Raw genomic sequence first — 17,074 nt, 5'->3', positions numbered from 1 at the left:
TACGAAAGCCAAACCAACAACGATGAAGGTTTCACTCAGATCTCCTGTGAGCAAAGCCACGAAGGCCTAGCCCACTTCCACTAAGGGATTTCCTCGAGGCGGAAACCGGGCCTTTACAAGGTTCTTGGGGCACACATCCACAACCGAATTGGAGGCTCCCAAATCTGTAACAACACAACAATCAACACCAATACATCAACACAAATCAACTAGGGATCCAAAGAGGAACACTAGCAAGAGGGCCCTCAAACAAATGAGGGGGAAATGTAAGTCGCTTCGGTGAGGATGTAGATCGGTGTCTTCTCCTTCGAATCTCCAAAGATCAAGAGCTTTGGTTGGGGGAGGAAGGAGATCTTGCAAATCTTGAGTTCTTGAGGTGGCTATAATGGTGGTGAGGCTTGGCAGAATTTCTTCAATGATTGAGCAAGGATGTAACATCCCAATTTTAAAAAAAAAGTTCAAACTTCATGCATGGCATTCATAAGCATGCATTTCATACATGTGCATCATGACAATTTTGCGTTTAGGGAAAATTCAAAGTGCTTTTCAAAAACCAAACCCTAATATGGCGCTATTAGCCACTTATGCGTCTATGCAAACTTTGGTTTTAAAAGTATTTTATTTTGTTTCAAAAATGGTTCCAAAGTGAAGGATTTTTCACAAGGAATCCATCGGTATCTCATTTGCATTTTTCTGATTTTATTTGGTGCCTCAAAAGCATATTCAAATAAGAGAAAGAAAAAGAAAAAAAAAAGAAAAAAAAAGGGTGGCCGACCCGACTGGGCCGACCAGCCGGCCGAACGGCCCAGCCAGGCCAGGCCTGCCCCGGCGCCCCCTCCTCTCTCCTCTCTTCCCCTCTTTTCCCCTGGGCCGACCAGGCCAAGCACGGCCCAGCCAAGGCAAGCACGGCCCAGCTGGCCAAGCCCAGCCGCACGCCAGGCCGCGCGCCAGGCCACGCGCCTCCACCCGCACGCGCGCCCGTCGCCCATCGTCCCCAACCGTCGCCCTCCCCACGAAGCGCACCCAGCGCAGAACCACCCCAGGCCGCTCCCCACGCCGGCCAACTCCCCTTCCCCACCTCGCACGCCCCCTCCGTCCGAGGCCACCCCTATAAAGGCCGCGCTGCCCTCCCCCAATTCCCCTTTTCCCCTTCCCCAATCGCGCCCCCAGGCCCCTCAAATTGCTCGCCGGAGTTCGCCGCCCGCCGCCGCCTCCAGCCGCCCCTCACCGCCGGTCGGGACTGCCCACGGCCGCGCCGCTGCCGCCCCTAGCTCCGCCTCGCCGTGCCGCACCCCGTGCGCGCCTTGGCCAGGCCGGGAGCGCCGCCGCCGGCAGCCGCCCAAGCCGCGCCGGCCATCTCCATCGCCGCCGGCGAGCCACCTCATCGCCGGCCACATCAGCGCCTCGTCATCGTCCAGTCAGCGCCACCCAGTAATTCCCTTTTTCTTTTATTTCCCTTTCCAAATTGTCAACAGATCTGGACTATAGGATTTAAAGTAGATCCAACGGTACCAGAGCCTGATCCGTGGCGAAGGGGTACCGACAAATCACGTTGCGCCACGTGTCAGGGACACACCCTAGTTTACGTTTAAACAGCAATTCGGTAGTCCGCGCTTTGCAAAATTCATATCTAGAGATCCGTATGTCTAAAAATCACAAACTTTATATCGTTGGAATCCTAAAAATACAAGGAACATTTTGGAACAATAAAATGTGGACTTACATAAGTTTGAGTTTCATTCATATTTAGATGCCTAATCGGAGTACTTTACCCATAGAATGAGATCTACATACCTTTTCGGATGATTCCTTTTGCATATGCTTGCAAATATTATCCTCTGTCCAGTAGTACCAAAACCATCATTTTTCTACTGTACCAAAATACCTTTTGCATTTAATGGTAGTTTCCCCTCGCTAGTGCGACATAGATGGTTCGCATTAATTCAAACAACCATAAAACTTGACCATTGCATCATGCATATAGTGACAACCAGAGATCATTAAATGGAGTGCATTTGTGTAAATATCATATGCATCTCATGTCTATGCTTGTGCATTTGTGTTGTGCACTGTGTTTATGGTGCTATGTATGTACGCTTGTAGATTGCGACTGTGACAACTGCAACCTTTGTGACTGCGAAGATTGCAACTCCTCCCGCTGAAAAAGGCAAGTGACACACACCAAAAGTCCCAGTTTTAATTCTCGCACCGTAGTGTTTTTATAGTAGACATGTCTAGGGTTTATGCTTTGTGCCTGCTAGTAAATCCTAGTAGTTTAGCTACACCACTCCTAGACTCCCTTAGCCGCCATTAAATTTAGTTGTTACCTGCTATGCCATGGAAAAAGGTTTTGATAGAGGTTAAGGAAAAACAACTAAGTTTAATGAATTACCTGGGTGAATGGTGGAGTTATGGAGATGGTGCCTGTATCAGGGGGCGAGACCCTGGTGCTAGTGCATACTTGCGGAAAGTCACCCAGGCTTAAAGAGATTGTAGACAAACCTTGCTCATTAGCTTTTCGTACAACCACATGCTACTATGGCTCTGGCTTGACAAAGTATGTTGTATGAACCCGGATCCTAGGGGCCAGGTGGTGGTAGAGGGATACTGTAGGTGGAACGGGGCCCTTAGGGAATGGTTCGGGTGATTGCACACAGAAGGTCTCGGCCACGGTCTGCACCTGTCCTTTGAGCAAAATGTGCATCGAGGTAGAAGGATTGACCTGGCCATGTGGGTAAAGGTGTACAACCTCTCGAGAGTGTAAAATCTAAGTACTTAGCCGTGTCCCCGGTTATGGACAACTTGAGCGAATTGACAAGTCACTTGTTCGAAGATCTCCTCATCCCAATTTCTTAAATAAAATATGATGGGTGAACAAGGGTAGGAAGGTACATTGGGGCTTTACCAATGCTACTGTTAATTGGTACATTGGGGATTTACCAATGTTACTATTAATTAGATTGAAAGAAAATGTTTTGATAAACGATAGGGAAAAATTGGCTTTATACAAAATGAACCGAGCTCTACCTGCCAGATGTGCACGTAGGTATAGGATGCCTTTTGAGTCCACAAAAGTGTCCTTGCCAATACAATTCCAAATGTATTGATTCCTTCGGGCTGCAACGTTTCATGTTGCAGGTATCCCTAGTTGCTGAAGAAGAAGTTAGGATCACGAGTCTTTGCCCAACATGTCTGCCTGTGGCATCCGTGAAGGAAGAGGACTCCATGCTATTTGCTTTCCGCTTGATGTTGAACTCTGATTTATGTTTATGCTAGCCTTGAGCTATGCAAGTTGTATCGAACTATTTTATTTTTCGCTGGATCTTAGGTTGTAATGAAGACCTTTGCTACTTGGTATTTCATCTTAAAACTGTGTGTGCTAGCAGTTCGATCCAGGGACTAGCACTAATACACATGGACTTGCACTTTATTTAAAGTGAGGTCACTACAGATGGTATCAGAGCACTGTGTTGCCCATAGGTTCGTGACCCTAGGTTTGGATTAGAAATAGGAAGATCTTAGGATGAAATTCCATCTTATCTATCTAATCCATTCTCTATTGAAAAGAAATGTCTGCAAATTGGTTTTCTTGTATTCTCACCAATTTCATCTTCAAAAGAAATCTTCATCCTTTAGACGTCCAATCTTTGAAGACCTCAAGGAAGTGGAAGAGAAGCTTGAAGCTCCCAAGATGGAAATAGAGTAGACCACCACTTTCTCTCTTTTATCAGACCAACGATATCTTAAAAACGCATTGATCATACAAAATTGTGGTATGACCATACTAGTTTGTTAGTGTTTTAAAATATTTACTTGCGTGATTTTCAGGATTGTTTATATGCTTGTGTTGTGCGAGGGTAGCAAATTTTATTCCTCCTTAGCTCTAGTCTAATTCTATTCTTACCTCTCAAACTCCACAGCATGCCGCCCCGCCGAGAGCCCGAGGTGCCAGCCTATGTTCAGCAGATGATGGAGGCACAGGCCCAGCTGATGCAAGTAGTGACTCAGACCATAGCCCAGCTGAACAACAACCTGCAGAACAATAACAACAATCCACCACCCCCGCCACCGCCACCTCCGCCACAGCAGAACCGTCTGACTAGGTTCCTGAGGTTGAACCCTCCCACATTCTCCAATTCTCCTGAGCCGATCGTAGCTGATGACTGGCTGCGTACAATTAACAAGAAATTGGACACCATTCAAGCACATGGGGAAGAGAAGGTGCGGTTTGCCGCACATCAGCTTGAAGGACCCGCAGCTGAATGGTGGGACAACTACCAGATCACCTACCCTGACATTGAAGCCATCACTTGGGATCAGTTTCAAAATGCCTTCCGTACTGCTCATGTTGCTTCTGGAGTCATTGCTCTGAAGAGGCGCGAGTTTCGCGACTTGCGCCAGGGATCTCGCTCCTTGTCTGACTATGCTGAGCTCTTCAACAAGTTGGCTCGTTATGCACCTGAAGATGTGAACACTGATAGGAAGAGGCAGGAGGAGTTCATGAGAGGCCTCAATGATGAGATATCCATCCAGCTTTGTGCTTCTAGGTACGCCAATTACCAGGAGATGTATGACAGTGCAGTGGCAGTTGAGTCCAAGCACAATAGTATGGAGAACCGGAAGAGAAAGCACGGTTATGACAAGTATGGATCAGGACCAGCTCACAAGATGCGGTCATATGGAGAAGGTAGTGGAAGTTCTGGCCATCACAAGTATGGTAGCAATGATGGTGGAAACAAGCACAACCACAATGGTCACAAGAATCACCACCACAACAACTCTGGGAAGAGTAATGGCAACCACCATGGAAATGGCAATGGCCACCATAACGGCAATGGCCACGACAACAACAATGGTCATCGCTTTGTGAAGAAGGACCTCAGCCAGGTGGAATGCTTCAAGTGCAGGAAGATAGGACACTATGCCAATGGCTGTCCTGAGAAGAAGGCTGAGGAAGCAAGGAAGATTGTGGATGCAGGCAAGCCGAACCCGTTCCAGAAGGGGCATGCCAACCATGTCAATGTTGAGGAGATCTATGATGAGCCGGACGCAGTGATTGGTACGTTCATGCTCAATTGCTTTTCAGCACTTGTTCTATTTGATACTGGTGCATCGCATTCTTTCATATCAAGAGCATTTGTGGTTAAGAATAATCTGCCCACCGAAACAACGGGATGCCCTCTTAGAGTAAGCTCTCCAGGAGGAGAGATGTTAGTAACTGATGGATGTAGAAATTTGACCCTGCAAATTGGAAAACATAAGTTCCCATCCAACTTAGTAGTCCTACCATCCCAAGGTCTAGATGTAATCCTAGGCATGGATTGGATGACCACTTATGGAGGCATAATAGATTGTGCAAAGAGATCAATTACACTCACAACCCCAGAAATGAAGAGGATTCGTTTCAATTCAACCTTTGAACTTAAAGGTAGTAAGGTCAACTCTCTTAAGGGGGTTAGCATAGAGATGGTGCTCGTTGTGAGAGAATACCCGGATGTGTTCCCGGAAGAGTTGCCAGGAATGCCACCGGACAGAGAAGTTGAGTTCCTTATTGAACTGTTGCCTGGAACTGGACCAATAGCCAAGAGACCATACAAGATGGATGTGGAAGAATTGAAGGAGTTGAAGAAGCAGCTTAAAGAACAGTTGGAAAAAGGTTTCATCCGACCTAGTTCATCGTCATGGGGAGCCCCTGTTTTGTTTGTGATGAAGAAAGATTCTAGCAAGAGATTGGTAATGGATTATCGATCACTCAATGAAGTCACTATCAAGAACAAGTACCCGTTGCCCAATATCAACGACCTATTTGACCAACTGAAGGGAGCAAAAGTATTTTCCAAAATCGACCTTCGATCGGGTTACTTCCAAATGAAGATCAGAGAGCAAGACATACCTAAGACCGCATTCACTACTAGATACGGTCTGTATGAGTATATAGTTATGCCATTTGGTCTAACCAATGCTCCGGCATATTTTATGGCCATGATGAACAAAGTGTTCATGGAATATTTGGATAAGTTCGTAGTAGTATTCATCGATGATATATTGATATACTCAAAGGATGAACCCGAACATGAGAGGCACTTGCGCCGAATCATGGAGAAACTTAGAGAGCACAAGTTGTATGCCAAGTTCAGCAAGTGTGAGTTCTGGTTGGATAGGGTTGGATTCCTTGGACATATAGTTTCAGCAGAAGGAGTCGCAGTCGATCCGAGTAAAGTGGCAGCTGTGACCGAGTGGGAATCACCCAAGAATGCAGGAGAGATCCGGAGTTTCCTAGGACTCGCTGGATACTACCGAAGATTTATTGAGAATTTCTCCAAGATTGCAAAGCCCATGACAGCACTGTTGAAGAAGGAGAGGAAATTCATCTGGACTGATGAGTGTGAAGCTAGTTTTCAAGAGTTGAAGCAACGCCTAGTAAGTGCACCGGTTCTATGTTTGCCGGATATCAGTAAGGATTTCCAAGTGTACTGCGACGCCTCTCGTCAAGGACTTGGAGGTGTTCTAATGCAAGATGGAAGAGTAGTGTGCTATGCTTCGCGGCAACTCAAGCAGCATGAGAAAAACTACCCAACCCATGACTTAGAGCTAGCATCTGTTGTTCATACTCTCAAGGTGTGGAGACACTACTTGATGGGAAAGCATTGTGACGTGTTCACAGACCATAAGAGCCTGAAGTACATATTCACTCAGAAGGAGCTGAACATGAGGCAAAGAAGATGGTTGGAGTTAATAAAAGATTATGATATGAATTTGCAATACCACCCAGGAAAGGCTAACGTTGTAGCCGATGCGCTGAGCCGTAAGAGCTATGTAAATGGCCTCACCGCTGGAGAATTACCCGAGGAACTGTGTGAACAGTTTAAGGACCTCAGACTAGAGGTTGTGCCCAAAGGTTATTTGGCATCACTTGAAGTTCAGCCAACACTATTGGATAAGATTAGAGAAGCTCAGAAGATAGACAAAGAAATAGAGGAGATTAAGGCCTTGATGAGTGAAGGCAGAGCAAAAGGATTTCATGCAGATGAACAAGGAACCATATGGTTTGAGAAGCGCATCTGTGTACCCCAGGACCCTGAGCTTAGGAAGTTGATTTTCCAGGAAGCCCATGATTCACCATACTCCATTCATCCGGGTAACACCAAGATGTATATGGACGTGAAGGAAAGGTTCTGGTGGAGTAATCTGAAGAGAGACATCGCTGAGTATATTGCTTTGTGTGATGTTTGTAGCAGAGTCAAGGCGGAACATCAGAAACCCGCAGGATTGTTGCAACCACTACCTGTACCAGAATGGAAGTGGGAGAATATTGGCATGGATTTTATCACCGGATTGCCAAAGACTAGATCGGGTTATGATTCCATTTGGGTCGTAGTTGACCGTCTGACTAAAGTGGCTCACTTCATCCCAGTGAAGACCACCTACACAAGCGCCAAATTAGCCAAGTTATACATGAACAAAATCATATGTTTGCATGGAGTACCCAAGAGCATTGTGTCAGACAGAGGTACCCAGTTTACATCTCACTTTTGGCGTCAAATACATGAGTCTTTGGGAACTAGACTTGAGTTCAGCACAGCGTTTCACCCACAGACTGATGGACAGACTGAAAGAGTAAATCAAATCTTGGAATATATGTTAAGAGCATGTGCATTGGACTATGGATCAAGTTGGGATGAAAATCTACCTTATGCAGAGTTTTCATATAACAATAGCCACCAAGCTAGTATTGGTATGGCACCCTTTGAGGCATTGTATGGAAGGAAGTGCACCACCCCATTGCTATGGAGTGGCGTAGGAGAAAGAAGTCTGTTTGGCCCAGACCTAATCAAGGATGCCGAAGAGAAGGTCAGACTGATCAGAGATAGATTGAAAATAGCCCAATCTAGACAGAAGAGCTACGCTGACTCAAAGCGTAGGGAAGTGATCTATCAGATAGGTGATAGAGCATACCTTAGAGTCTCACCACTACGTGGTGTGAAGAGATTTGGAGTTAAGGGAAAGTTAGCACCCCGCTTTGTAGGACCATTCAAGATCCTGGCTCGCAAAGGTGAAGTCGCATATGAGTTGGAACTGCCAGAATCTCTAGCTGCAGTTCACAGTGTGTTCCATGTAAGCCAACTGAAGAAGTGCCACCCAGAAATGGCAGAGACCCCGTTGAGAGATACAGTGCCACTTGAGGAAGTTCAGTTGGAGAGAGATCTCACATATGAAGAGAAGCCGATCAAGATACTGGAGACAGCAGAAAGAGTGACCCGTACGAAGACGATCAAATTCTGCAAGGTCCAGTGGAACCACCACACAGAGGAAGAAGCTACATGGGAACGAGAAGATGACCTCCGTGAAGATCACCCACACCTATTTGCTAGCCACTCCGATTCTCGAGGGCGAGAATCATCTTAAGGGGGGTAGGTTTGTAACATCCCAATTTTAAAAAAAAAGTTCAAACTTCATGCATGGCATTCATAAGCATGCATTTCATACATGTGCATCATGACAATTTTGCGTTTAGGGAAAATTCAAAGTGCTTTTCAAAAACCAAACCCTAATATGGCGCTATTAGCCACTTATGCGTCTATGCAAACTTTGGTTTTAAAAGTATTTTATTTTGTTTCAAAAATGGTTCCAAAGTGAAGGATTTTTCAAAAGGAATCCATCGGTATCTCATTTGCATTTTTCTGATTTTATTTGGTGCCTCAAAAGCATATTCAAATAAGAGAAAGAAAAAGAAAAAAAAAAGAAAAAAAAAGGGTGGCCGACCCGACTGGGCCGACCAGCCGGCCGAACGGCCCAGCCAGGCCAGGCCTGCCCCGGCGCCCCCTCCTCTCTCCTCTCTTCCCCTCTTTTCCCCTGGGCCGACCAGGCCAAGCACGGCCCAGCCAGGCCAAGCACGGCCCAGCTGGCCAAGCCCAGCCGCACGCCAGGCCGCGCGCCAGGCCGCGCGCCTCCACCCGCACGCGCGCCCGTCGCCCATCGTCCCCAACCGTCGCCCTCCCCACGAAGCGCACCCAGCGCAGAACCACCCCAGGCCGCTCCCCACGCCGGCCAACTCCCCTTCCCCACCTCGCACGCCCCCTCCGTCCGAGGCCACCCCTATAAAGGCCGCGCTGCCCTCCCCCAATTCCCCTTTTCCCCTTCCCCAATCGCGCCCCCAGGCCCCTCAAATTGCTCGCCGGAGTTCGCCGCCCGCCGCCGCCTCCAGCCGCCCCTCACCGCCGGTCGGGACTGCCCACGGCCGCGCCGCTGCCGCCCCTAGCTCCGCCTCGCCGTGCCGCACCCCGTGCGCGCCTTTGGCCAGGCCGGAGCGCCGCCACCGGCAGCCGCCCAAGCCGCCGGCCATCTCCATCGCGCCGGCGGCGAGCCACCTCATCGCCGGCCACATCGAGTGCCTCGTCATCGTCCGATCGGCGCCACCCGGTAATTCCCTTTTCTTTTATTTCCTTTCCAAATTGTCAACAGATCTGGACTATAGGATTTAAAGTAGATCCAACGGTACCAGAGCCTGATCCGTGGCGAAGGGGTACCGACAAATCACGTTGCGCCACGTGTCAGGGACACACCCTAGTTTACGTTTAAACAGCAATTCGGTAGTCCGCGCTTTGCAAAATTCATATCTAGAGATCCGTATGTCTAAAAATCACAAACTTTATATCGTTGGAATCCTAAAAATACAAGGAACATTTTGGAACAATAAAATGTGGACTTACATAAGTTTGAGTTTCATTCATATTTAGATGCCTAATCGGAGTACTTTACCCATAGAATGAGATCTACATACCTTTTCGGATGATTCCTTTTGCATATGCTTGCAAATATTATCCTCTGTCCAGTAGTACCAAAACCATCATTTTTCTACTGTACCAAAATACCTTTTGCATTTAATGGTAGTTTCCCCTCGCTAGTGCGACATAGATGGTTCGCATTAATTCAAACAACCATAAAACTTGACCATTGCATCATGCATATAGTGACAACCAGAGATCATTAAATGGAGTGCATTTGTGTAAATATCATATGTATCTCATGTCTATGCTTGTGCATTTGTGTTGTGCACTGTGTTTATGGTGCTATGTATGTATGCTTGTAGATTGCGACTGTGACAGCTGCAACCTTTGTGACTGCGAAGATTGCAACTCCTCCCGCTGAAAAAGGCAAGTGACACACAGCAAAAGTCCCAGTTTTAATTCTCGCACCGTAGTGTTTTTATAGTAGACATGTCTAGGGTTTATGCTTTGTGCCTGCTAGTAAATCCTAGTAGTTTAGCTACACCACTCCTAGACTCCCTTAGCCGCCATTAAATTTAGTTGTTACCTGCTATGCCATGGAAAAAGGTTTTGATAGAGGTTAAGGAAAAACAACTAAGTTTAATGAATTACCTGGGTGAATGGTGGAGTTATGGAGATGGTGCCTGTATCAGGGGGCGAGACCCTGGTGCTAGTGCATACTTGCGGAAAGTCACTCAGGCTTAAAGAGATTGTAGACAAACCTTGCTCATTAGCTTTTCGTACAACCACATGCTACTATGGCTCTAGCTTGACAAAGTATGTTGTATGAACCCGGATCCTAGGGGCCAGGTGGTGGTAGAGGGATACTGTAGGTGGAACGGGGCCCTTAGGGAATGGTTCGGGTGATTGCACACAGAAGGTCTCGGCCACGGTCTGCACCTGTCCTTTGAGCAAAATGTGCATCGAGGTAGAAGGATTGACCTGGCCATGTGGGTAAAGGTGTACAACCTCTCGAGAGTGTAAAATCTAAGTACTTAGCCGTGTCCCCGGTTATGGACAACTTGAGCGAATTGACAAGTCACTTGTTCGAAGATCTCCTCATCCCAATTTCTTAAATAAAATATGATGGGTGAACAAGGGTAGGAAGGTACATTGGGGCTTTACCAATGCTACTGTTAATTGGTACATTGGGGATTTACCAATGTTACTATTAATTAGATTGAAAGAAAATGTTTTGATAAACGATAGGGAAAAATTGGCTTTATGCAAAATGAACCGAGCTCTAGCTGCCAGATGTGCACGTAGGTATAGGATGCCTTTTGAGTCCACAAAAGTGTCCTTGCCAATACAATTCCAAATGTATTGATTCCTTCGGGCTGCAACGTTTCATGTTGCAGGTATCCCTAGTTGCTGAAGAAGAAGTTAGGATCACGAGTCTTTGCCTAACATGTCTGCCTGTGGCATCCGTGAAGGAAGAGGACTCCATGCTATTTGCTTTCCGCTTGATGTTGAACTCTGATTTATGTTTATGCTAGCCTTGAGCTATGCAGGTTGTATCGAACTATTTTATTTTTCGCTGGATCTTAGGTTGTAATGAAGACCTTTGCTACTTGGTATTTCATCTTAAAACTGTGTGTGCTAGCAGTTCGATCCAGGGACTAGCACTAATACACATGGACATGCACTTTATTTAAAGTGAGGTCACTACAAAGGAGGAAGGTAGGAGAAGGGGGGGTATAAATACCCCCTCTCAAAATCCATCCGTTGGTGGCTTTCGAGGGCCGGATAATCCGGCCTGAGTTGGGGCCGGATAATCCGGCCCCCCGGAAAAATCCGGCCCTGGGAAAAATCCGGCCAAATGTCCGGCCAAAAGTTCGGCCCATGTCCAGGGCCTTACTGAGCCGCGTCGTCTCTGGTCCTTAGCCAAATTTTGGGGGCCGGATATTTCACAAATATCCGGCCCCGGGGAAATTCCGGCCAAATGTCCGGCCAATAATCTGGCCCATGTCCAGGGAAGTACTGAGCCACATTGCCTCGAGTCCTTAGCAAAATTTTGGGGGCCGGATATTTTGCAAATATCCGGCCCGGATTATCGGGCCTGGTGAATCCTTTTCAGCTATCTTTTGACTCGTTTTTCCACACAAGTCACTCATATTCATCTATCTATATAATCCCTGCACCACTTCATCAAACATTAGTGTATCACATACATTGACATCAAACACACAAAACATATTATGAGAGATGTTCTTTCAATCTCCCCCTTTTTGGTGTTTGATGACAATATACGGATTTGCAAGAAAATCACTATAGAGAGCAAGCATGTTGGCAAAAGATAGAGGCACTCCCCCTACATGTGTGCATACAAGTAATTTGCATTTGAATACAAATACACAACATATAGGTGCGAGGTGCCTCAACACAAGAGGTATCCAACATAAGCTCAAACAAGAGACATAGACATATATGAATTTGAGATAAGGTGATAGAAATCATACCCATATGGAGATATATAATACCGGATATATAGCATCACACACATTATAATAAACCTTGATCTCAACATATAGAAATCCAAAACCTCAACAATGTCTCACAACCACATATAACACGTAGTTTTGAACAAACAAACCAACAAGCCAAATAGTTCAAGTAAACGACATAAAGGAGGACACAAGCAATAAAAGAATGATAAACGCATATGCTTGTGCCCTAACCACCATGCAAATCTCGTAGAGAGAACCTAATAGAACACTTCTCCCCTTTGGCATCGTGACGCCAAAAAGGAAAAAGCGCGATGCTACTCGCCCCATGGAGATTACTCGGAGCCCTCTTCGTCCTCTGTCTGGTACTCCTCTTCCTCTTCCTCTTCATCTTCAGTGTCAGCGGCAGGTGGAGAGCTGCGTGTGTAGTTGGCCCTCTGAATGCAGTCCTCAAGATCATTCCACGGAACATGTGTAGAGTGCCACCCACTGTAACCTGGGTGAACGGGAGGCTGAGGCGGAGGTCCTTACTCACCACTGAGCTTGTGGAGAATGACCGCCTGAGTATGCTGAATTTCAGAACGCTCTCGGCTGGCCGCATAATTCTCCTTGTGAATCTCAATATTCATGCACAGAATGTGGCGCTGAAACCAACTAAGCTTCTTCACATGCTTCTTCATCACAGCCATATCAACATGACGTGCGGGGGCAAAGCCACTAGAGCGGGCATCTCCCATAAAGGAGTCAGGAGCAGGTGCAGCATGGGGAACTGGCTTCTTCTTGTAAGCCTTCTTGACAGTGTGCTTCTCCTTTGGGAACCGACTCAAGTCTTCATCCATAGACACAGAGTTGTTGATGAGGAGCTGGATATATGGTGCATATGGCATGGTGGTCCGGGAGACCATGGCATCATGAATCTCATTAAAGATGAAGTCCATGACATCAAGAGAGAAGTCTTCGTCCTCATTACCATCACGTGCACACTTATAGCTGAGGTGCATAAGATCCACAAGAGCTCCACGAAGTGCATCATTGTTTCCACCACTTGGAGCAATGGTGGCTCGAAGGAAACGGAGCACCTGACTGTAGATGGGAAGAAGCCCCTTGGTAGAACCAATCGCTCCAGACGAGTCATAGAGATGAAAAAGCACATTTTTTTTCCGTCTTCTGAGGACCATGGAGGCGAAGACCACCTTCTGCTGGAAGTCCAATAATAGAGGCAAACCGGCGCAAGGTTGCCTCACAATGGGTGGAGCTAGACATCCATTCCATAGTGCGCTCATCATCTTTCTTGATGGCTAGAGTAGCAAAGAATTGCTTAATCAACTCTGGACTGTAGTCACACTGAATCTTCATCAGATCCTGCAAACCCATCCTACCAGTCACCCAGATGGCATCCGTAAAATGATCATTGATAGCCAGATCATCCACATTGATAGCTTGCATGGGTCGCACTTTCTTCATAGGCTCATATATATCCTTGTAGTTGAACTCCTGCTCCAAGCAGCAGAAGCGCTTGTCCTCTATCTCATCATCCCTTGCAAGGTCTTCATACCAGTTCTTCATACGGATTGCTGCATAAGAGATAATGTCAATTGACTTGTAGTTCTCCCTAGGTGCCTTGTTCTTCCGCCTTGTAGCGGTGGACTTGCGAGGAGCATTCGGTGCAAATTCATCACTCCACCGGTCATGCCTTGGGCGTCTCCGAGTACCCCGAGAACCACTACCTGTGAGAAGCAAAGACGGATAGCAAAGAGAAGATAATGCTCATAAGTCATGTATGATACAGTAATGAACTCTAGAAACATACTATAAGTCGGTAGAAGCCTAGACATGATATATTGAATCAACACTGCAGCAGCGATGAAGCTCGAGGCCGGATAATCCGGTTTCCCCAAGGGGCGGATAATCCGGCCCGGTCGGATAATCCGGCTAGCGCGGGGGCCGGATAATCCGGCCTTGCGAATCTGCAGAAATCGCAATCAAAAACTTGTCTACGACCAGATCGGCCTTATAGCATGCAAGTGGAGTATACTACACAAGATTTGGAACAACTAGGCAACATCTCCACCCAAAAAAATAGCACATATACAACACAACACCTAGGGTTAGGGATTGTGAGTCATACCCCCATCCATTGGAGGAGCCTCTTGGAGGAGATGAGAGCAAGGGAGGAGGAGCACCCGATCCACCCAAAAACTCCGGAAGGGAACGGACGGGGCGGCTCCGGCGAGGAGGAGGAGCTCCGGCGACCTTGAGGGGAGAGAGAGGAGAGAGAGGCGCGTGGGGGCTGGTTGTGAACCGTTTTCCCCAACGGCCTCGTCCTCAACCCCTTCAAGACCTGCCCAGGCCGGATAATCCAGCCCTAGTTTAGGGCGGATAATCCGGCCGGGCCGGATTTTCCGGGTTGCCCTGGGGCCGGATTATCCGGTTTTCTGGAAAATTCCAGAACACCGGAAATCCTGCCTATCTTTTGTTGGTTATTTGCATAAACCCATATGTGATGCAATAATGTATCACCTCACATATAAGATGCATATTTACCAATAAGATGGGGCAACCTAGATCATCCGACCGAAAATCCTCAAACTCCAAGTTTTTACCAAAACCTGACATATGAGCAAGATGGAAATGGCTTATAGATGAGTGTAGGCTTGGGTTTAGAAATCTCAAACTGTTAATGGTACAAGATCACCCAAGTTTGCAAGATACTAGCAAATAAGGCCAAACTAGAGTGATTTCCCATAAGAACAAGGAGTTGTCAAATAAAAGGCAATAAGATCCAAATAACTCCAACTTTTCACAAAGAAAAGTGTGGTGGCCTAGGCCACCATATATGAGTGTTATGGCATGGCACCGCGAAGATATATCTTGGGCCCAAACCACTAGTCATCATTGAAGCTCACATATCAACATATGATATAAAGAGAATGATTTCTTAATGTTGGCATTATGGGGGGAGGGATAGCTCAGTAATTTAAACCGCACTCCCCCTATCTTCATGCCCACATCTAAACCAAATAAAGTTTTGAGATAGAGGTGTGTTTGCAAGAAGGTCAAGCTATACTCCTTGAATCAATGATATTTAGCTCATTCCTCAAATAGCAAAACCTTGCTTCATCAAGAGGCTTCGTGAATATATCGGCAAGTTGATCTTTGGTAGGAACATAGATAAGCTCAATATCACCACGGGAAACATGATCCCTAATGAAATGATTCCGGATCTCAATATGCTTCGTTCTTGAATGTTGCACCGAATTATAGGCAATCTTGATGGCACTTTCATTGTCACATAATAGAGGCACTTTGTCACAAATGACACCATATTCCTTTAAAGTTTTTCTCATCCATAACAATTGAGTGCATCCACTTGCGGAGGCAACATATTCGGCTTCGGCGGTGGAGAGAGAGATACAATTTTGCTTCTTAGAAGACCAACACACCAAGGACCTACCAAGGAATTGGCAAGCCCCGGAAATTGATTTCCTATCATCCTTGTCTCCCGCCTGACATAGGCATCCCCAATGGGCCTGCCAAATATGGTACCCGGGATTTACTGATGGCCCACGACTCGATGAATATGAAGTTTGGAGACCCAAGTTATTACTAAGGAAAGCTAGAGTTGTATTAGGGAATATAGACTTGTAATTTTACGGGACGGGTTAGAAACCCTCCCGGACTCTGTAACTTGTGTATTACGAATCCCTCGGCTCTGCCTCCTATATAAGGGGGAGTCGAAGGACAAAGAAAGCATCGATTCATTGTCTCACGCAACCCTAGTTTTCATAATCGTCGAGTACTTTTCGGCTGAAACTGTGGGGACCCCGGACTAACTGTCCAAAATTCCCTGTTATGTATACAGCTCACGATCCCATGATCAGTGCACCGTGAACACATAACCGAACTGATATCAACTTACACCATCCATTACAAAGCGGAAAAGAAAATTACAACATGGTCACATGACCAATACTCACATAATAGCCTCGAAGGGCCTAACTAAACATCAGAGTAGCATCATCACTTCAGCAGCGCAGTACCCAAGTCATCTGCCATAACCCTACAGTAACCGATCGGAAGACGTTCCTAGCTCGCATAGACGTCGCCAACTCCTTCTTCATCCGTCGTGTTCCTCCAAGTCTGGCCAAGTAAATAGCCAGGGACAAAGCCGTGAGTACATTGGAATTGTACTCGCAAACCATCAAGAAGGTACTTTGCAAGAGTGCAAGATAACAAATGCTAATCTAGACAAGAGGGAATAGCTAATTTCTCTTGTGGAAATAGCATGTGAAAGAGAAATAGTTTCTCTTGTGGATATAGCATGTGAAAGAGAAATAGTTTCTCTTGTGGATATAGCATGCCGGCATCTCAAGTGATGCGGACACTATTGTGTTCCTATGACATCCCTATATCTTTTTTAAAGAAGATACTTCAAAAGATTGACTATGACATCTCTATATCTTTTAGGGAAGAGGTAGCGTTCCGGCATCTCAAGGGATGCGGGCGCTATGGAAGTCCTATGACATCTCTATATCTTTGTTAAAGAAGAGTTCCTCTACATGAAACATTTAGGGATGAGTCCCCCACTTGGTCTTAGTTTTCCCACGACCATCTCCATATGGTCGACACACGCCCTTTTTCCGTACCCTTCCGGTACATCCAACACAACATTTCCTTTGCAAAGCATTTGTTAAAACAAAACTCAAGCCCAGGTTAAGTATGGCCATTTCAACTTGTCCATGACCGCAGACGCGGTTATTCGAATAGATTTGACTCTGCAGAGTTTGCACACTTTCCCCACAACTATCCGGATACCTATCGTGTGGGCATCATCCCCGCATAGCAACATATGCCACGACGGAT

General features: G+C 46.4%; 1 protein-coding gene across 1 annotated transcript; it reads left to right on the top strand.

Annotated features, from left to right (window-relative positions):
• Positions 1-3,921: 3,921 nt before the first annotated feature.
• On the top strand, positions 3,922-10,149 carry LOC139838832 (uncharacterized). Its single transcript, XM_071828853.1, has 4 exons — positions 3,922-6,502; positions 6,773-8,344; positions 8,707-9,420; positions 10,091-10,149. The coding sequence occupies exons 1-4, from the start codon at positions 3,922-3,924 to the stop codon at positions 10,147-10,149; spliced, it is 4,926 nt and encodes a 1,641-aa protein (XP_071684954.1).
• The last annotated feature ends 6,925 nt before the right edge of the window (positions 10,150-17,074 follow it).

This window comes from Lolium perenne, chromosome 4 (assembly GCF_019359855.2).
Source record: "Lolium perenne isolate Kyuss_39 chromosome 4, Kyuss_2.0, whole genome shotgun sequence".
NCBI classification, from domain to species: Eukaryota; Viridiplantae; Streptophyta; class Magnoliopsida; order Poales; family Poaceae; genus Lolium; species Lolium perenne.
This window is presented reverse-complemented; position numbering and strand designations above follow the sequence as displayed.

Excerpts from the sequence above, each read along its gene's own strand:
- LOC139838832 (XM_071828853.1), top strand. The coding sequence starts at position 3,922 with ATGCCGCCCCGCCGAGAGCCCGAGGTGCCAGCCTATGTTCAGCAGATG. Across the intron at positions 6,503-6,772 it reads CTCTCGTCAAGGACTTGGAG|GAAAGGCTAACGTTGTAGCC; the intron begins GTGTTCTAATGC and ends AATACCACCCAG. Across the intron at positions 9,421-10,090 it reads CGTCCGATCGGCGCCACCCG|ATTGCGACTGTGACAGCTGC; the intron begins GTAATTCCCTTT and ends GTATGCTTGTAG.